This window comes from Dipteris shenzhenensis, chromosome 27, assembly GCF_047967505.1.
Source record: "Dipteris shenzhenensis isolate YYH24624 ecotype China chromosome 27, Dip_SZ_1.0, whole genome shotgun sequence".
NCBI classification, from domain to species: Eukaryota; Viridiplantae; Streptophyta; class Polypodiopsida; order Gleicheniales; family Dipteridaceae; genus Dipteris; species Dipteris shenzhenensis.
The window spans coordinates 772,641-794,052 of NC_141622.1; the positions used below are offsets into that span (position 1 = coordinate 772,641).

Below are 21,412 nucleotides of genomic sequence, written 5' to 3' on the forward strand. Positions count from 1 at the left end.
TAATGGAGATGCATCGACACAAAGACCCTAGAGTGAAAATCAAACAATAGCCAGGAGGGACAAAGATAAATCGAGCTCAGTGACATGTCACATTGGTATGCATTTGAGCCAACCCTAAGACATAGTGGGATAGAGGAGGAGATAGCTGACATGAGGTCAACATGGATCAGTGGGAAGAGACGACATGGAGCAATGGAGTTAGAGACAAACCACGCACGATGCAAGGATTGACCAGAGCACGCACGATGGAGGTTCGGCCCATCCCAGCTCTACTCAAAGGGGACCGTTCAAGGTATCTCTTGATATGGCCCTCCCAATATAGAGATCATGATAATCATGCCCCTCGCCACAATGAGAGACGAATCGACAAATACAGACATGAGATCTACGCCACTCACAAGAGAGCCACCATGGTACCCTAGCTATGTATTTGGAGTACCAATTTCAAGGACTGGCTAACTTTTGAGTTTTTTGAAGCTTGCAAGGGCCCTGGCAAGCCCTTTGCCTCAACCCACAATGGCTTGTCTGAGTTGCCCTTGTACTTTGTTTCATAGGCCCTCAAGGCCTCCCAAAGACATTAATATTTCTTTTTTTTCTTTCTTTCTTTTTGAGAAACACTATTAGGTTCATGAGTTAACCTAGAGTTAAGATACTCCTTCAACACCAAACTCATCATCTTGAAGTAAGGCAACTTTATATGTTATCCTCCTTTGTGCATATGTGTCACTAGAGTGCTAAAAGCAAGAGGGTTAAACCCCTTACGTTAGCCTCAAAGGGTTCACATATATATATGTACTCTTTTAAAATACTCTACATTGATTGGTGTCCCTAGTGCTCCAATCTCCTACCATGTTTTGTCCTCTTCTTGTCACAAAAAATGCAATTTCAATTACGGCATATCACCAATGAAAATGCTTACCACAAACAAGTATAGGTCACAAAGGAAATATTCATCTTACATATAGTTCCTTGAACCGTCTCCTTTTCCTTTTATTAAAGATAAATCCACATGTGTCGACAATTAACTAAAGATAAATCCACATGTGTCGACAATTAACTAAAAAGACTAGCAATACACAAGAAAAGCGTGCAGCTTGCTAAAGCAGTAAAGAGCAATCTTTGTTTACAATTGCTTCCATAACCATCATCACATACCATTAAGATAACCATGAAATCTTTATTTATGGTTTTTTCGTGTTAATCACGTACCATTCAGATAACCATGAAATCTTTATTGAGTATTTTTTATTCAGGAGGGGAGCTAGTGATCTTTTGAACAGGATTCAAGTATTTTGGTGTACCACAAAATCCTCGAAACTGAGTGCTGGAGGCATTCACAAACACTTTGACAAATTATTTGCAAGCGCACTACCATCCATATTTTCAGGTTACCCAAAAGGGTAGGAAGGAATTGTAGGGACGACATCAACATGATGGTTTAGAGCATTACCAATTAATAATGGGACTTCAGGATCAATTGCGTAGTGATAGGAATAATTCTCAAAAGAAGAAATGATCACAACCATGTGGACATCCGACAACACCATGACTCCATTGTTACACCACTATGCGACCATACACAATTGCTCTTTTGTTGAATGAGAAACAGGAGGACATTTACAATGCTTGAAGATACTTCACTTAATCAGACCAAAATGTCCCCCGAATGATTGTCAGTGAGGCCCCAAGCTTTCCATTGGCAAGACGGGGCCACCATTCACCATATGTACAATGCCATTACAAGTGAATGGTCCTTTCCATTTATACGCATTTTCATTCAACCCCCATATGCGGATGGTGTGGTCATCACTGGCAGATGCAAACATGTGGGGATTAACAGGATTCCAGCTGACACAATTCACTGTTCCAGAGTGGCCAGGCAGGATTTCTAAAAGCTCCCCATTGCCTCGATGCCATATGTACACCTGCACAATTCCAATACAATCAATACACTCGTTTTAAAATCGGAAAACTTTTTGTAGCATACATTCTCATTAAACAATAGCTTATGCAACAGATCTCAAGTCTTGATCTCACTACAATATCTGCAATCTTTTCAAAGCTCTACTGCTACATAATCCAACTTCCCATTTCCTCTTGCCACACTTATTCAGGACTAAACTGAGCGTGGCTACTAATTCATTCTTCCAAGTAAAGAACACTCACCTGACTTAGTGGCCCGACACTAGTTAAAACTGTAGCAGTCCAGTAACTACACACAAGAAAGCACAGCCTAAAGATAGATTCTGCGCAAGATGTGGTATAAAAATGGACACACCTGCGAATCTTCACTGCCGCTTACAATGAAAGCTTGATCAGATCCTCCAAAGCAAGACCTAATAACATAACGTGTCTGTCGGTGTCCATTATACTTAAATAGCAGCTTAGAGCTGCTTGCAATATCCCACAAGTGTATTTCCTGATTTACAAGATTCACCAGCAAGAACCTTCCATCTTTTGATACAGAGAGGGAAGTAATTGACTTTTCCTCCTCAATCAGTCGTTCTACCTTCATGACCATATTATAAATCCTGATATCCTTCTCGCAAATGCTGATCATATGATTGCCATCTGGTGTGACAACCAGATCATTGATTCTAGGCATCCGCACTCCCTTCCAGGAATCCAATTCTTTTCCCTCCACATCCCATATATATATACATGTATCACCACCACCAGAAATAAACCGCTTCCCATCAGGAAACCAGGCACATGCATTGAAACTGCTGTTGGGCTTATGAAAGGTACGTTTACACTCCCCAGACTCAACATCCCAAAGTTTCACAACTTCTTCATTGCCACAAGTAAGAATCAACCGGTCATCCGGACTCCAGGCAACAAAGGAAACAGGCTTTTGATGGCCCGTCAACCTGTACTTCAGCTGAACAAAATCTTCATGTATGACCTGGCCCCAGAACAACCCAAAACAGGTCACATGGTTGGCTTTGTATTGCCACCTAGACACCACCACATCTTTTTCTTCGTCAAGCATATCAGGAAATGAAAACCAAGTAGAAAGAGATGTAGCTACAGAAAAACAAAATGAAATGACCAAAAATGCTCCAAAGGTCAGTCCTGCAAAGGATACTATTTACATCATCCAATAGCTGTTCTGAAAACGAACAAACCTTTGATCACATGGATGCTTCAACACCAGCCTCATCAAGCATAAACAAAACATGACAATGTCTAAAGAGGAATTCATATATCTTCAAAACATATCTGCCCAGAGACTCACGACAACTGAAAATACTTCACAGATCCTAAACTCACAAACTTTGTAATCTATGTGAAAAATGTAAACGAGATTGCAAGGAGGCAAGGAACAGGTGCTAAAATTCGTCAGATTCATAATAGGAGAGAAGAGCACGTACTATAATAGGATGTCAGAGTTTCCAAGAAGTAATCTTTCCAACTCCCTTCACAAGATAATTGGCACATGATGATGTTTTGCTACAGGAGCGAGCTGCAACAATAAGCAACTGCTTCCCAGAAGTAATCTACCTAGATGCACCACTTTCAAAATACCAATCTGCATCTGAACTATCACTCACACTTGCATTCCAAAAAGGACCACTCTTCAGCCCTCTATGTTGATCCTCTCCCTTGTCTGGGTAGATCAAAAGCCCTCTATGTATGAAAAATCGTTTACACTAGTATTAGAGTCGGTTAGTTCATCTTCTTTGTTCCATGCAGTCTGTTGCCTTCCACACTGCTAGTGAGGCGCCGCGGCTGTCATCTACACTTTTTTGCCCAATTTGCGAAAGCAGTTGTCGAAGGCGTCTGAGTAGGCAAAGACGCTAAATTCTAGAGGTATATTGCCAACTCCTCCACATCAATTTGAAGCATCTCCACCTCGACTTGGAGAAATCTCAAATGTCTTGAAAGCCCCAAAACCACCAATGCATAATGGGGAAGAGAAAAATATAAATAAGGACGCTATTAATACGGAAGTAGAGTATGGCAATTATTATTCGGAATTCAAAAACCTAGACATAGACACTTAATTAGAGTCAATCAATGATTCATTCAAAACTCTGCCTGAAGTAGTTTCAAAGTTGTAATCTCTAAATTTTAAAGGTGAATTGCCAACTCCACATCAATTTGAAGAGGGGGAGAAATTTGAAGCATCTCCCCCTCGGCTTAGAGAAATCTTAAATGTCTTGAAAGCCCCAAAACCACCGATGTATAGTGGGGAAGAAAAAGAAAGAAATAAGGACACTATTAATACGTTCTTATCAAAATGCAAGATTTCCAAAACTTAGAAATACACCTCTTGAGAATCAAGTTGAGGAAGCTAGTCTAATCCTGAGTAATAAATCATGTAAATGGTGGATGATCCTTACAATTACTGACGAAACCCCCAAGTATTGGTCTAAGCAAACAAAATGAGCTTGAGAAGGCATGTGAGCTTTCGTTCCAATAATACACCTAATTATAGAAAAGCAATCCTCAAACGAAAACGCATTGATGAATTTCAAAGAATAAGGGGTTTTGTGAGAGATCTAACAGATATGTTTGAAGAAGATGTCAAGCATGCCTAGATTTATGATGATACAACAGGAAGATCTAAAAGTGAACTATTGATCAAAACTAGCTTTGTTCCCGAATTCAATAGAATTCCTAATTTAAAAAGAATGAGACTAATTTTAAAAACGAGTTTTCCAAGCACAACCCAAGAAACTCCAAACTCAAATGTATCCACTTTGAAAAACAAGGACTATGAAAAAGCTAAGCAAGAAAACCTTTGCTGTAAATGTCTACACAAAGATTGTTATGCTTAAAACTGCCCAAGAAATCAAAAGATGGAAGCTAAAGCCCTAAACCTCAATAAAAACAAGCACATGTCGTACTAGTGCTACTGCTTAAAGGAACAAAAAAGCACACAGAACTAGAGGTTTACTATGAGGATAGCACACGTATGTGTTGTTTATCATCAGCAATGTCACAGCCCACTCTTGATCCTCATGATCTAAGGAGGATACATGGAAATATCAAGGAAAGAAGTAAGATCAATGGTCCATGAAATTGAAGTTACCTGAGAGTCTAAGTGCCACACATGTAGTCTCTCTTGTAAAGAGCAGTGATAGAAAATTTTGGGACACCCTCATATATGGTGTAGAGGTGGACATTGAAGGCTATGAGGACGCCTTGGCTTTCTAAGTTATGCATCTCGACAAGTCTTCCAGATTCAAGGGGAACATGACATACCTAATATCCAGTTCTTTATTCAATGGAATTCAAATGACTCCCATACCAATAAGAATGCGAGATATTTATTTAAGATTTTATTTATTTTGATAAATTAATTTCTTCTTCACTTGAAAAGAGTAAACTCTTACTTGACATTGTTAAAAAGCATAAAGTTTCTCTTGATCGAAACATCTTTTCGTACTAGGTATGGGCATTACCAATTTAAAGGAATGTCATGGGGCTGGCTGCTCCAGCAACATTTATGACACTTACAAATAGTGTCTTTAAGGCCATATTAGAAAATTTTACTATAGTATTTTCTAGGTGATCTCCTCATCTATACTAAAACAAGAAAGAAGCCATTTGAAAAAGTGTCCTAATTGCTTAGAGATAACTCTCTTCTTGCTAAAGAATCCAAGTGTGGATTCTTTGTAAAAGAAGTACAGTACTTGACATATCATATTCGTATGGACTGAAAAGGTAAGAGCCATATTACAATTGCCACATCCAACAAACTTAGAAGAAAATACAAATATTCTCGTATTTGTTTGGATTATTTGTTTGGATTTTGTAAAAGATTCATCCAAGAATATGCTGAAATAGCTATTCCTATCATGAATTAGCTTAAGGAAGAGAAGTACCTTCATCTAGGATATAAAAGGAAGATTTTGAAACACTAAAAGTAGCTACATTTGCAACCCTTGTCTTAAAGATAGTGGATTCCAACAAGCCATTTGTGGTTGAAACAGATGCTCGTGACTTTGCAAACAATAGCTTTGAAAGTAAGAAGGGGCTTAACACATGGGAAGAAATAGGATGGGAATGGGAAAAGGTGGTCCCAAGTGGTCCCATGCATATTTCTATCCTATTCCCATCCCACCGTGTGCTAACAAAAAAAGAACTAGGGATGGGTTTAGGAGGAAGAGGACACATGGCATCATTTCATGTGTTTAGGAGGTGGGGACCACGTGGGGACAAGAATACATGTCATCCTTGCATGTTTTTGAATCCCTAAAAAAGGGGAACCCATTCTGGCTGCCAGGGTCTAGAGGCCATGGTCCAGGATGGGAAAAAAGGTGGCTACTCCCATTCTAAATCCATCCTAGACCACTTGGTGTAGGATGGGAGTAATGATGACAAAAAGATTCTCATCCTAAACCCATGCTAGCCCCATCCATGTGCTAAGGCCCTTAGACCATGCTCGACGGAATTAATCGGCATATGAGAAGGAACTATATGCTATACTTTATGTATTGAAGACATGGAGGCACTATTTATAATTTGAGATCATATTTGATCAACAAAGTATCAAATGGATTTACAATCATCCAGAATTTGAAGGAAGAATTGAATTAGTGCAAGAGATTGATATTCAATTGACATATTGAAAGGAAAAATAAAATGTGGTACCAGATTCCCTAAGCCAAATGCCAATGGTTAATGAATTGAGTTTTATCAATTCCATAATGATTTTCTAGGACCTAGAGTCCCTAAAAAGGAAAATGTTAGCATGTTTCTAAAAAATGAAAGTAATTATAGAGAGGATCAAATAGATCAAGGAGATTTCAGTGGGAGCACCATCCTCTGTGTGATCTGTACAGTACACCTGTACCTGCTCGTATCTTGGCTGAAACTGAACCAGGCCATTGAAAGAACGCCTAAGCAGCAATGTGCACAAACAGGTCTGAAATTGGCATCAAATAAGAGGTGGCGGCTAGAAACCGGCCCAAAAACAGAGGCCCCAGCTCAAAAAACAGGTGTGACTTATTCAGAAACAGAGAATCTGAGCTGGAAATGATGGAGCCCAAGTCCATAACAATAGCAGCAGTCCACAAACAAGTGTGGACAGTCCACAGACAGTGACAGCACCTCCAAAAGAGGTTTTACTCTCTCAAAAAGTGGTCAAATCAGCAGATTCGGAGAAAAAAGCCTGCAGAAGTGGCACCCAGTCCCTGGAGAACCAACCAGCAAAAATCCCCCCAACAAAACTGTTCCAAAAGGTGGTGACCAGAAAGGGGCTGGTGCTAAAATTTTTTTAATTCAAAATAGGAGAGAATGAGAGCGTGCAGTAGAAGAGTGTTGACATAAGAAAACCCTACTTCAACCATTAACTAGGGTTCAATATCATATGACCAAAACAATTTTTGGTATGGCTAAATATGGGGTGATTACTTCCCAATTCTATAGTTTCTTTCATCTTTGCTAAACCGAGAGTGCATTTGTCTCTAAATTTCCTTGCCTTTTGACTTTTAAATACCTTTGAATTCTCATAAAATTTTCCAAGAAAAATATCAAACAAATATGAACTATACCCACAGTGGCTACCTCTCCACTATGTGTACAAGTGTGTGCACATAGCCCGGCACATAGATTGTCATAATGCTCAATAAGGAGTGCTTATCAAGTCGGTATATAGCTCTGATGAGTATAACCTAGCTTATGATTCTTGATAAGGATCTCCTTTAAAGAGTTCCATGTTTACCACATGCAAACAAGATTTTAATGTTACTCGTTAAAGACTTTAGGAATGTACTAAAATGATATCAAATCATTGATAGAAAGCATACCTCATAATGCTTCTAATCTTGTAAGATAGCTTTTCTAACATCTTTTGATAAGCATCCTTTCACCACAATGGGGAAGATGAACTATATATACAAATGAAAATTTAAGACATCACCATTTGACAAATTGAAAGACAAGCACACTTACAAGAACACATCACAATCATGAGACTTGAGGCCAATAAGCTTTCCCTCCCTTGGAAAAGCACCCTTTAGACAGTGCATGTGTCCTATCAGTGTTAAAAAAGGGGCGATGCCCATGTTTGGCATTGCATCCTCCCTCTTGGTGGAGATCGATGGGGCCTTCAAAAGCACAACCTTTGTACCCTTGCTTTGTGGTGACAACTCCCTCATCTTATCTATCCTCTTATCGCTTACGATTGGGAAGCTATATTCTTTATGTGTGTCCCTTGGGTCCTCTACACCAACCTAATCCAAGTGTGCTCTCGTGTTCTCTCTATAATTCCTAGAAGCTTTCCTAAATCTTTGTGACTGCATAGATATATTTGGGTGCAAGGGAGGAATATAGTTTGCATCTCTATTGCCCTATAGGCTATAATAAAAACAAAGAAACGTGATGTATAATGCATGGTAAAAATAAAGGTCTCAATTTTCATTTAAGCATATGAATACTTCTCAAAGTAAGGCCTATACAAAGTATCATATCCATTGTACACACACACATATGGAAGAAGCCCACCAATGCATATTTTTTACACTTCCGGTGATGCATGGTAAAAAACAAGGAAATATGCATGCACATCCATCTAAACAATAGGAAACACACAAAAATTAGCAAGAATGTGAATCTTACTCAAATTAAGGCCTTGAAAAGTATCATACCCATAGGGTACATAGACATATGGCACTATCATACACATCCTACACACACACACACACCCCCCTGGTAGAAGCCCACTGAAGTATATATTTTTCAATTATGCATGATGCATGGTCCAAAACAATGAAATGTAACATGCCCAATATATGACTCTAAGAAAAAGACCTCTAAAAAAGAACATACCCATTAGACACACAAGCATATGGTAGAAGCCTATTGATTCATACTTTAAACACTTATGCATGATGCATGGTAAAAAACAAAGGAATGTGCATGCCCAACCATGAAAACGATATCCATTCCACATCAAACTTTGTAAGGAGATGGAAATTTCTCAACTAATGCCTCTACAAAGTTTCATACACATTGGCCACACACCAATATGGTAGAAGCCCACCGATGTAAAAGATATGCACTTGTCCATGATGCATGGTCCAAAATAAGAAAATACCCATCCCAACCATGCAAACAATACCTGACCCACAATAAACTTTGAAATCAAATAATGTTACTCAAATTAACAAATCAAATAATGTTACTCAAATAATGTTACTAACTCAACTACTTATTGCGGTTAGGGGGAAAAACCTTAGGTAAGAGAAAAAGTGTGTGCCTCTACCCTTCTAGCCTTATTAATACATTGACACTACTTTTAATATCTCCAACAATCTAAACAATTACTCTAAAGGTGGACCGAACATCTGTCACTTATTCGTATCATCTGCTTGACAGCATTAAGTTTCTAGTCCCAGTGACTCACACACTATTTAATAGGAAAATGTCAAAAGCACGTCAATTCCACATCATCAAATCAACTGAAAAGATACCTCCCAGATAATTGCTGTGCAATCTTTTGAAGCAGAAGCTAAGTGTCTTCCATCATGTGAAAACTGCAAAAACCAGACTTCGTTCTCATGAACATCCAACACCTGGAAAGCAGCATCGTCCAGTGAGAAACCTCGGGCAAGATCACAGGAACTCATTATACATAATTTTCCCTTTTCCACAATCAGAGCAAAACAATATAATGTAGTCTCTTTAATGCACATCAATCCAAAATAAAGCAACATACTTCCATTACTAATGCAGGCACCACACAGGTTACAAAATAGCCTTTAATAATCATGTTTTAGCCTCCCACTTCCCCCAAGATCCGAAGGAGAAAAAGCACCATACACAAATATCAACAAAGAACAGGACGTGCAACACTTGTGACTTAAGTTTAAAAGACATTTGTATATCTATATATTTATAAGTATTGAACATGAGTTCGCCAAGAACCAAAGGGGCTTTCTATGAGAACATTATTGATGCTGTATTATATATACGAGTAGCATGACCCATCTACGAACGGTTAGAGACCCACTCCACTGGGTCTCAATGTTGGGATCCTTGGGTTCCTTTAAGTTCAAGGAATAAAATTTCAGGTTTAATTTACAAATGTTAGTATTTGAATGCTTTTACAAAATTGTCAAGTTGGAGCTTTAGCATTGCTTTTAGTTGGGAAAAATGTTTTCTATAACATTGCATCTCTCTCTCTCTCTCTCTCTCTCTCTCTCTCTCTCTCTCTTTGCATACGACCCGGACTCCATGCACGAACTACTAAAGGTCCTCGAGACTTTTTGCAGTGAAAGTGGGCTGCAAGTGAATGTAGAAAAAACAAAGATGATGGCACTATGTACCAATCAGCCCAAGCATCCTCCAGAGATCACTTTTGATGGACAGATTATTGAATATGTCAGTGCCTTCAAGTATTGGGGGATTGACATCAGGCACACTGACACCAGTTTGGGAATGACTGCAGGCATTCTGACACCAGCAATTGGAAAATTCGAAATGTATTGTTTGCTGCATATGTAGTGCAGACAGTGTTATGTGGAGTGGAAGTATGGGGAGGCAGTATTTCAGCATCTACATGGAATGAGATTGAAAAAATGCAGAAAGCATTTCTACGCAGGCACCTTGGTGTCAAACCCACTACCCCATACTCAGTGCTTCTATTGGAAACAGGTAGGAGGCCGATCGAATTTCATGCATTGATCAGAGTTATGCAATATTTGCTAGAGGTGCAGCAAATGCCACCAGATAGACTACCTTATAGAGCATGGACTGCCAGCACAAAGCTTCAAAAGAATCACAAAAGTAAGATCATTTGTACAGGGTGGGCAACAGACATAACGAAATGGTTCAGCCGATGGAAAGTGGATGCATACTTGACCATGCCGCCTGAAAAGGTCACCATGCAAGAATTTCAAATGTCCCTACTCAGCACTTTGCAGACCCACTGGTTGACAAATGAAAAGAGGACAAAGCTGGAGTATTATCAAGACAACATAAACCCTTCATGTTGGTCTACATACATGTTCATGGAGGCCTCTGCTCAGCCCTACATTAGCACACCTATTCCCCTGCTCTATCGCAGAAATATAGCCAGGTTTCGCACCAGATCTCATACGCTTGCTATAGAGAAGGGAGCTTGGATGCATCAGCCCAGACACGCCAGAGTTTGTACTCTCTGCGACTTGCAGTCAGTTGAGACAGAGGCACATGTAGCTTTACAGTGCCCCCGATATGCACATATCAGGGAGGACTACCAGCAAATACTGGAGGACTCCACTCAGTTGACATCAGATCTCTCTACTGCCTCTCCGGCAGCGTTGGGATCTTTTGTCACCCGTCTCTTTACATGTCATCAGGAACTCATAGATTCCTGGCCCCTCTTTTTGAGGAGACTTTCTTTACATTGTATTGAGATGGTCCCATGGGTCATTTTTGGCCCCCTGTGGAAGTTAATAAATTCTACTTCTACTTCTCTCTCTCTCTCTCTCTCTCTCTCTCTCTCTCTCTCTCTCGCGCTCACTCGCACGTGCGCAATTTAGCAACTCCCTTGAGAGATTGATGCACACCTCGCCCTAGCCTATGATGCATTGGTATCTGCTATACATGATGCTACCACTAGATCATTCCCCACAACCAGATCTACAGCCCACTCCCCAACTGGGAAGATGCCACCAAATTCTTGGTATGATGATGAGTGCAAGGAGATGAGATCTCATCTCATATGCGAGCAGGCATTGGGACACTTGACCAGATCTCACGACGATTGGCGCGACATAAAAGGCAAGCTTTCCTCTTGCATAGGATGGATGAGGTGTATTGATCATTCCGTGGAGGGGACCCCACTTTTGCATGGGGGTTCTTATCAGAGAGGAAACCACCTATACCTATTACAGATGCAAAGGTATGGCACACATGCGACATCCCTCTACAAGGTCCCCGCTCAGATGCCACCTAATATGTCTGCTCTTCCCCAGCCCACCCCCTGCATCCTCTTTACCCCACAGAATGTGAGAGCTGCATTACGTCGGCTCCATAACCGGAGGGCACAGGACCATGAGGGCTTACAAGCTGAGCACTTTACACATGGGCTAGAGCTTTTGGCCTTGATCTTAACACGGATGTTCAATCATGCGGTATGTCATGGTTTTCCTCTTGCTTGGAGTACTATTACCATCGTGCTGATACACAAGGCAGGTGATCCCATGGATACAGGGAATTATCGCACTCTCATGATTGGTCACTCACTTGCTAAGATCTATGCGTTAGTACTAGAGAGAAAGATCAGCTCCTATATAGAGATGTTGTGCCGCCTTACACATATCTAGGGGCAGTCTTTACAGGACCATTCTTTACGATGATCCATGCAGCCCGGGCATGCCTTACGCAAGGGCAAGGGGCCTTGGCCTGACTGGAGCGACAGTGTTTTCAGGCGCATTTTCAAGACCCCTGGTGAAGGGATAGCTTTGACACGTTAGTGAAGCCCACAGCCACGTACGCGGCACCCTTCAAGGGATGTGATCTGACAGTGACTTACGAAAGGAAAGGGTTGTTTACGGACTTGTTGTCACCACAATGTAAATATCCTAAGTCAAAGTACAGTTGACCATTTATTTGATCATAATTAAAGAGTTTTATATGTGTTAATTATGGTCAAAGAGTTCTTTTAATGGTCAAAGGATTGCTCAAAGATACTTGACTCTAGACAAGTAAACCTGACTTTGGTCAGGAAGACTTGGTTTATTACCAAGAGGGTTAACTGCGGTTAACCAGAGAACTACAGAGCTGACTACAGTCAGAGAGTATTGACCTCGGTCAACAAGACTTGACATGCGCCAAGAGGGTTAACCACGGTTAACCAAGATGTGCCAACTTCGGTTGGAGAGTTGTGCCAACTTCGGTTGGAGAGACTTGGCTATAATTAAGGCGCCTCGACCCTTAGTCAAAGCTCCTTAATTATGATCAAGAGTGTTGACTCCGGTCAACCAAAGAATAAATATATATTTTTTATATTTGTTTAGGTGTGCACATGTATTCAATGGGGACGCCCACAGTGACTAGAATTAGTCCACAGTGTGTTATTCGCATGCAAAGCGCTAACAATTAATGGGTGCCATGGTGGTGCGCTTTAATTAATTGTTGCAAGTACTAGGAAGAGTCATTTTTCCTAAGTACTACGGGAGCCTAACAAGCATCTAGGAGGCGGTTCGTGTGACCAAGTGCTTTGAAGACTCCAGAATGGCCCTTAGTGGCATGTAATTAAGACTTAGTCTAGATTTTAGACAAGTGGCATGTTGCCAATTTGAAATGAGCTTGAAGCTCTTGTAAGGATTCACGTTTTTTTGGAATGTATGTATCAGACAGCTCTACGTTGAACTCTTGTAACAGATTCTCTTCAAGAAATAAAATACCTTCGGGGGGGTCCAGCCCGACATGTTGTCTTGGGCCCTAGCAGTGTGTAGAGAGAGAGAGAGAGAGCTCTACTTGAGTATTTCTGCAGTAAATTCATAGCGAGAGGATCTGTAGAGAGAGAGCTAGTGAATTGCATTGGTATCAGAGCGTAAGGTTTCATTTTCTTCCTAGAAAGTGACGATCCAAGATTGAAGAGTGCAGGCTTTGGCCTAGAACACCTAATGGAAAGTAAGCCTTAAGGGAAGGTCGTCATCGACGGTCAATTATGCAAAAAGAAAAAAAGCAGAACGGCGTCATGCTCTTCCGGGTATTTTTGCGAAGTGAAACAGTGGGAAAATGGTGGGTATTTGCGTTGCCTTCCAAAACACTGGCGAGATGGCTTCACGTAGGGTGCCATGGATTGCAGAGTACGCCTCTGACAGAGAGTCAAAGCAAATGGAAGCGATCAAATTGCCAATGAGCGAAGTAGCTGCCTGGGTATCGCGTGAACGTGCAAGGCGATCTTTGGCTTCCTGTATCAATTTGCATACCCTCGTGAAGGCGATAGCGCTCGAGGAGGCTACGCTATGGTGATAAAATTACCTATAGAAAGATAACTTTCCGCCTCATGTGAGCACTGGTGGAACTTTTTAGCACCTACAGAAGTCTACGCAGCGTGAGCGCTTTCGGAGAGAGCAACCTGACGTGGTCTTACGGTAAAGTCTTCACATAGGTGTGGGCTGGAAATGGCTAGACGTTGATGTAAGGTTCTCTCCGACGGGATTTAGAAGGTACCACGTGAATCGCTGGCAGGTGTCACAGCGTCGCTTAATTCTTCCAGAGCGCTTGCAGGGTTGCTACCATGGCGTTGGTGTTGACATGGCGCCCAATCAGGTAGTAGAGATGATGTGGCAGACCTGACAAGTGGCAGAGGTAGTCTTCACAGGTCAACAGACACGTGGCGCAGGAGGACACGTGGCAGATAGGCAGCTCCTAACGTGGCAGCCAGTAGGTCCACACGTGCGATGATGACGTGGCAGCGCATGCAGCTGACGTGGCTTTGACACGTGGTAGGTGCTGATGTGGCAGGGCTGACAGGAAGCTGATGTGGCAGATGCTGACGTGGCGCTAACATGCGGCAGACAAGTGGCTAACCCGTGGTTAGTGTAACTCTGGTTAGTTGTTAGAGGTCCAATTAGTTGGCCCAACCAAACCAGACCAGGTTTGACTAGCTAAGTCTGGGTGTAGTTAAACAGACTATAGCTGGTTAACCAGACCACGGTGGTTAAGGCCGCGTTGGGAGCCAACCAAACCAGACCAGAACAGAATCAGTCTGGTCAGTTTGACCAGACAGTAACCATCCAATCAGACTAGAGCCAGTTAGTCTGGTTAGAGTAACCAGTCAGTTACTTCATTTGGTTACTGTTTCCCAAAAAAAAAACCCACCAAAAAAAAAAAAGGGACAGTTGCAGAGACTGTTTCTGCTAGCAGATTTCACCTACCTGTCAGACTTTTACTGTCAGAAAAGCAGCAGAAAAGCAGAGAAAAACAGAGATTTGCAGAAAAAGAGTACGCATGCCTTTGAGCAGTGAAAAGAGGGAAAAACAGATGCTTTTTGAAGCCATTTGCAGTAGCCAGAAAAGGGGCAATATAGTTGTTGATGCTTTGGCAACTATGTGGGTATATGCCTTGAATTGATAGCCAGTACTGGCATAGATTGTGAATGTAAGACACCTCTTGTTGAGGTAAATTTTCTCTTTGAAAAGCAAAGGCAGCGTGCATCAGTTGCATACACAGTGTGTGTGCGAGAAATTTGCAGATCTCAGACGAGTTGTAAGAAGATGGCTCAATCACCTATCCAGTGGGATTCACAAGATAGGGATGCACATCCAAATCAGAGAAGTGTGCAACAAACTCAGCAAGAATTTGAGCAGATGGTACGCACTCGTATACAAGAGATGGAAAATCTCATAAAGGATCCAAGGGCTCAGCATTTGTTTCAAGCAGAAGCTATGCCTAATGCAGTATATGATGTGCCAATGCCAGAGGCACACTCTCGTGTACAGCCAGAGAAAGAGAGATCTCATAGGGGATGGTCCCATAGCAGGAAGAGATCGATCTCCTAGTCCATCACCGTCTACCTCGAGTTCGACTTCTGTATCTTCTTCTTCATCAGATAAACCATCAAGGAAAAGAAGGAAACACAAGAAGTCTAGGAAGAGAAAGTCTTCCACAGAAACCAAGGAATTCAAAGAGGGAGGTAAATTTGTCAAGTTTATGACCTACAATGGACAGTATGGTCATACAGACAAAGCATTGCTGTTCATCAGGCAGTTTGATGCTGCATTCGGTACAGAAAAGTTTTCAGAATCCTCCAAGTTAAGAATGGTCAGTTTGCACTTGACAGCGACAGCTAGTGCATGGTGGAGTGCACAGACCACAGATGGGTGCGTCAAAGAAGTGGAAGGACTTCAAGAAAGCCTTCTACCAGCAGTTTATGCCTAAACAGTTTAGAGACCGTGTTCTTCAAGATTGGGACAGTTTGCATATGGATGCACGAGATACAGTGGATGTGTACAACCAAAAGTTTTGGGATGCTTATTTGCAGATTGCACCTCTCAAAAAGATCTCCAAAGGAACCCAAATGAGAAAGTATAGAGCAGGTCTCACTCCAAGAATCCAGACAGTAGTGAATGCTTTGGGGGCAAAGAACATTCAAGACCTTATGCATTCAGCTTCAGTAGCTAGTCTTGTGCCGTTACAAGATCCATCCATGGTACTATCCTTGCATGCAGGACGTGCCGAAAGAAAGAAAACTGATTTTTCAAAATCAGAAAAGAAAGAGTATCCCAAGGTTGAAAAGATAGGGTTTCAGCCTCAGAAGCCGAGGGGTACTCAGTTTTCAAAGACTTATAAAGGCAAATCTCCATTCACCCCTGAACAGATAGCTGAATTCCGTAGAGATGGGAAATGCTTCGAGTGCAGCAAAGAGGGGCATGTGGCTGCCCAGTGCCCAGAAAAGCCTTCAACTTCAAAGGGAAAAGAGGCAGAGAAGCCACGGGGACCGCAAAAGCCAATGGCAGGAGGAATTCCTGACAACAGGGTCATGTTTCAAACCCAGAGGAACGAGAATTGTTGCTATCTTGGGAAAAATTCAGAGACCAGCAAGCGCTGATTTTATTTGATCCAGGGGCTACTAATAATTTCAAATCAGAGGACCTAGCCCTGAGGCTGGGAATAAAGATGGAGGAGTTGGGCAGGGCTTTGGATGCCGATCAGATGTTCTGTGGGAATCATGTGCCAGTCACTCCCTTGATAGGGAAGCTCCGTCTTCATGTACAGAGTTATGTGGATTAGGAAGACTTCTTCATTTCTCCATTGAAACATCATGATGTAGTCTTGGGAATGCCTTGGTTTCATCGCAAGGCAGTGAAGTTGACTCTTCCTGAAAGAGTGCTGGAGTTTGTGCATAGGGGGAAAAATCAGCGTTTAGTTGCCAGGAATAAAGGGGACACTATCCCCATTGTATCTGATGTTACATGTGGTAAAGCAATAAAGTCTGCAATTTCCGCGTACATGGTCTTTGTAAAAGAAAAAGAGAATGATATGCATGCTGAAATGAATGATGCAGACAAAGATAAGTTTTAGTTTCTTGTAATCTTTAAAGATTGCTTTTCCGATGCTTTGCCAGGGGAATTACCCCCAAAGAGACCAGAAGATCATTAATACCCGGTAGTGAGCCACCAAACAGACCACCTTATAGAGTCAGTGCGACTCAGAGAGAGGAGATTATGGCTCAGGTATAGGACTTGCTGTCCAAAGGGTTGATTCAGCCCAGCTCGTCTCCTTTTTGTTCCCCTGTACTGCTAGTACAGAAGAAAGATGGTTCATTATGTATGTGCATCGACTACTGCGCACTGAACAAAATGACCATCAACACTGTGCACATGTATAGCATACCCAAAGACCTGAGAGGCAACGCCGACCAATACCGAGACCTTGATGCTGTCCACATTGGCGATGTAGGACACTTCTGCAAGGCAAGGGATAGGCTTGTGTTGGCCACCGAGTTACAACATGAGTGAGAAAAGAAAGAAAGATATATTACTGTCCACCGAGTGCTGAGTACTAATCTATGCTAACAAAGTCATAATCATAGAAATAGTCAACTACAACTGCATAGTGGGCCAGATCAATCAATCTATCCAGAAACAAGAACAGACTGAAAAACGAGTCAGTCTCGGCCCTAGGACTCACAAACAGGATCAGAAACCGAAGCCTTGTACAGTGACGGCTCCTTAAAGAGAGCTGAAAGATGACTGAAATATAGAGCTGAGAAGTGAGCTGTGCAAACTGTAAAAGATAACTGAAAAGAGCTGCTGAAACAGACCCCAAACCTTACTCCGTTTGTTGTCCCGACTCCCGTGTGTGAACACCTTCCAAGAGGGATGAACTGAGGCCAAGAGCTGAGGCTGGTCAGAGGGCCACTGCTGGAGAGTGTCAGGCTGTTCAGAGGGGGCTGGAGTGGAGCTGTAGGAGGCTGAAGGGAGGGAGGACTGAATGAGCGATGAGGGCAAGGTCCTCCCCCTTAAATAGGGGGCTGGGGCTGAGCCAACCAGCCCCAAACTGGCTGACTTTCAGTCAGCTGGTTTGGGCTGGCTTTGCAGGCCCTTTGCCCCATAAAAGCCCACCTAGGGTAGGGTGCAGGGCCTCCATGTTCAGGGTTGGAGCGCGACCGATAGGGGTCCCCATAGCCCTGGTCAGACGCAGAGCCACAACTAGGAGACAGCTTACGGCCGCATCCACGGACAAACAACAGCACTCTATCTCTGATTTCATGTTACCACTCCCCCACCATCCTTGAGGGGGGGGGGGAGGGGGGGTGCAGCTGTGATACTGGACCGGGTCTTGCCTTGTGTACTCTGATGACATGTGATGGTCGTGAGGATGGAGATGACCATATTGATATTGATATTGATATTGACATGATGTTATCACTGATGTTATTATGATTGTCACATTTTAGTTTGTATGGGTATTGATGCTCGTTTAGTAGCTACACCCTTTCAGCTCACAAATACTTTGATAAACTTTCTTTCTTTCTTTCTTTTCTTTCTTTCTACTCCCCATCTCTCAAACCACTTCTTGCTCTCTAAACATGCCATCATGGAAAGCCCCACCTGCTGCCACATAAGGGAAGATACAACAAGATCCTGCTGCCCTTACCCATAGAAGATTCCCATTGGAGGGCAGTTTGCTCTCACTTCTATGCAGTGAAAATCAGAACACATTCTCTCTTAATGGGATCCAATGATATTATGCAAGATCGAGCAGCTGTCAGCACATAGCATGGTGACTCTTTAAAGGAACAAATTCATAAGAGATTTGTAACATTTATGTACATGCTACAAGAGGTAACCCTTCAAACTCTCAAAACACTCTCATAAGAGGGATCAACTGTACGTACCATATAACAATACTTGTAATCATAGCTAATTTCTCCTATCCTATTTTTAAACATAATCCTCACGCATAGAAAAGGATCCCATTCAAATTCACGGCTTTGGTATAAAGTCGCTACCTTGGAGGTCACCGCAAGAGGTATTATCCTTCCAAGCAAGTATTCCACGAGACAGGAAGAGCGCGAAAAAACATCCAAAGCCGGAAATAGGCATGAATACACAAAAATATTATACAGCTCATATGCAAACCAGTAACAGGCTTCTAACCAACCCCAAACGACCTTTGTGACCCAACATTTCACACGGCTGAAAAATAATACTTCTTGCAGTAAATCCATACTGAATCGAGTCCAGATGGGGTCAGAAGAAAAGAACCTGAACGGTCTGAGTTGGAATTTGGTCCCGGCCACATCTGTGATCAGAATACAAGGACAAAGCCTGGTCCACAGAATTGTGAAAAATGCATGCCTCTTTTTGCACGTTCAATGCCTGCTCCAAGAGATGCTCCAGCCGCTTCTCAGGAATCATAACGGACGGCGGAAGTAAACCTTGAAGCTCTTCTAGCAGCTTTAATCGAGGATTTATGCTAACACATTTATCTTTGGCGGCTGAGAGCAACTCAACCCTGGATGGGCAAATGATACAAGAAGCAAGATCATGTAATTTCTCCTTCTTGATTTGCAAAGGAGAGATCTCAGACCTCAGTGTTTTCAGAGCCCCAGTAACATCGCCTTTGTTTAGAAGCTCAAAGAATTTCCGCTGCAAAATGAGGGAAGCTGCTGACTTCAAGGTATCAAGGTCGACAAATCTCATAGTCATTAGAGTGGCAACACTCTCGTCCCACTTCCCATCAAGAATTTGCTGTCTAAAGTCGGTGATAACCTGAGATTGAAGAGGAATGCCGGACTCTTCCTCTAAAAGGGCTGCTGCCTTTTCGTAGCCCAATGAATACAAAGATTGTGTTATTATCCTAGTAAGCTCCACCCTCCTTAGGAAGCCTTCAGGCCCAACTGTATCACTGTCAGATACGGGTAAGGTTCTGGCCATTGCTATGCCAGGAGACCCCAAAAACACGGTTGTATGTGGCTCTTTGAGTCCGAGATCTGTTGTCGTTGAAGTCTTTGTACGCTTTAAGGGTGGTGGATCGTCGTCATCTATTCCTCCCATGAAAGGGTCTCCCCTCAATAGCTAGCCCATAGAGATGATAGGTCGGGCAAATTCTGCAAAACAGCACAAATTCATTTTCCGGTTTAACGAAGTGAAAAGCGGCTGACAATATAAGCATGCAAGCATGTCACCGCTACAGTCGTTCTGGTAGATTCGTTGATACACACCGTGCTAAGTCTTTCACGTCTCTTTCCCTATAATCCGGGTGGATTAACTTTGAAACCTCCAGAAACGAAGCTAAGCCGCGCTTAATCAATGGTGGACAATGGGCAAGTACCCTCGGGATGAACGCCTGAAGGAGCTTCAGGGAAGCAACGTCTTAGCCAAGCAACAGGACTGGGATTGCGTAAACTAATTGCCGAGCAGGAAAGAGGGGGCAAAGCCGCAAATGCAAGGAAGCACGGCATGTGGTGAGGTAAGATCCTTGCAAAGAATGCAAGAAGCAAGGTGGGTCATTCCTGGAGGCCATGGAGAGGAAATTTTGGAGCAGCTACCAGAGAGAAGCTACTGTTGAGAAACCTACATGGGAGCACAGAGCAGGTGTTTGGGTGATGATGATGATGATTGCTGGAGTGAAGAGCAAGGACTAGTTACTTAAAGGAATTGTAAGTATTTCACATTAGCCCTACTCCCACAAGAAACTCGGCCATTTCCTCCTCCCCTTGACAAATCAAAATCCTTCCTTCCTCATGCAAACAACTCACCACCTTCACTTATCTCAGCTCATCTCAACACGCAAAATGTTCCTTGATGGCAACCCATTTATTATATAGCTCCTTTTGTGAAGAGACTCAGGAAATATAATCCCCCATTGAATTTCCGCCGTAGCAATGAGTTATCATCAATGGGTGAAGTCCTAGTAACAACCTTTCTCGTGAACCTCGTAGTGCAATAAACCAAAAGGCAAAGGTATTTGGAAGATCGATCGATTCACAATTACTATTGAGCAAAAATAATCTTATCCATACTAGGGGGGGACCTTTCACGGAACAAAATAAGGACCATGGATTTGTTCTTTTTGTGAATTTATCAGAGACTAAGCATTCAAGTATGAGGACTGCTCATGGCTATGCTAGCATTGTATAAAATGTAAAAAGAGCCCAGGAAGGAGTGAAACCAACCAAAACCTTTGAGAATTATGCTTGGTCACCACTTTCATAGAGATGGACTAATCTGAACAAATACCTAAAGTTTTGTTCTTTCTTATCACAAATAATTTAAGTTTGAAAGTCAAGCGCCTTGACTAGTGCAAGCATCAATCTACTTTCTTATCACAAACACCTAAAGTTCTGCTCTTTCTTATCACAAATCCTTTAAGTTTGAAAGTCAAGCCTTGACTATTGCAAGCATCAATCTACTTTCTTCAAATTACAAGACTTGAGCTGTGCAAATCTAATAGAAAATAGGATGCCAACCACAAATATCGGACAAGGTATCATTTTGGGAGTTGGACATGG

The 21,412-nt window shown here is 42.2% G+C and overlaps 1 protein-coding gene across 1 annotated transcript; it reads right to left on the reverse strand.

Annotated features, from left to right (window-relative positions):
- Nucleotides 1-1,452: 1,452 nt before the first annotated feature.
- LOC147883704 (WD repeat-containing protein 26 homolog) lies at nucleotides 1,453-20,690 on the reverse strand. Its single transcript, XM_087398666.1, has 5 exons — nucleotides 20,123-20,690; nucleotides 19,164-20,008; nucleotides 9,426-9,527; nucleotides 2,279-2,905; nucleotides 1,453-1,925 (listed from the first exon to the last, which is right to left on the reverse strand). Exons 2-5 carry the CDS (start codon nucleotides 19,953-19,955, stop codon nucleotides 1,674-1,676), a joined length of 1,773 nt encoding a protein of 590 aa, XP_087254792.1. The 5' UTR covers nucleotides 19,956-20,008; nucleotides 20,123-20,690; the 3' UTR covers nucleotides 1,453-1,673.
- Nucleotides 20,691-21,412: the final 722 nt, after the last annotated feature.

Coding starts and splice junctions, on each gene's coding strand:
- LOC147883704 (XM_087398666.1), bottom strand. CDS start 19,955: ATGGGAGGAATAGATGACGACGATCCACCACCCTTAAAGCGTACAAAG. Junction 2,906..9,425: donor GCACAGCAATTATCTGGGAG/GTATCTTTTCAG, acceptor TTCTGGGGCCAG/GTCATACATGAAGATTTTGT. Junction 1,926..2,278: donor GCGGCAGTGAAGATTCGCAG/GTGTGTCCATTT, acceptor GGAATTGTGCAG/GTGTACATATGGCATCGAGG.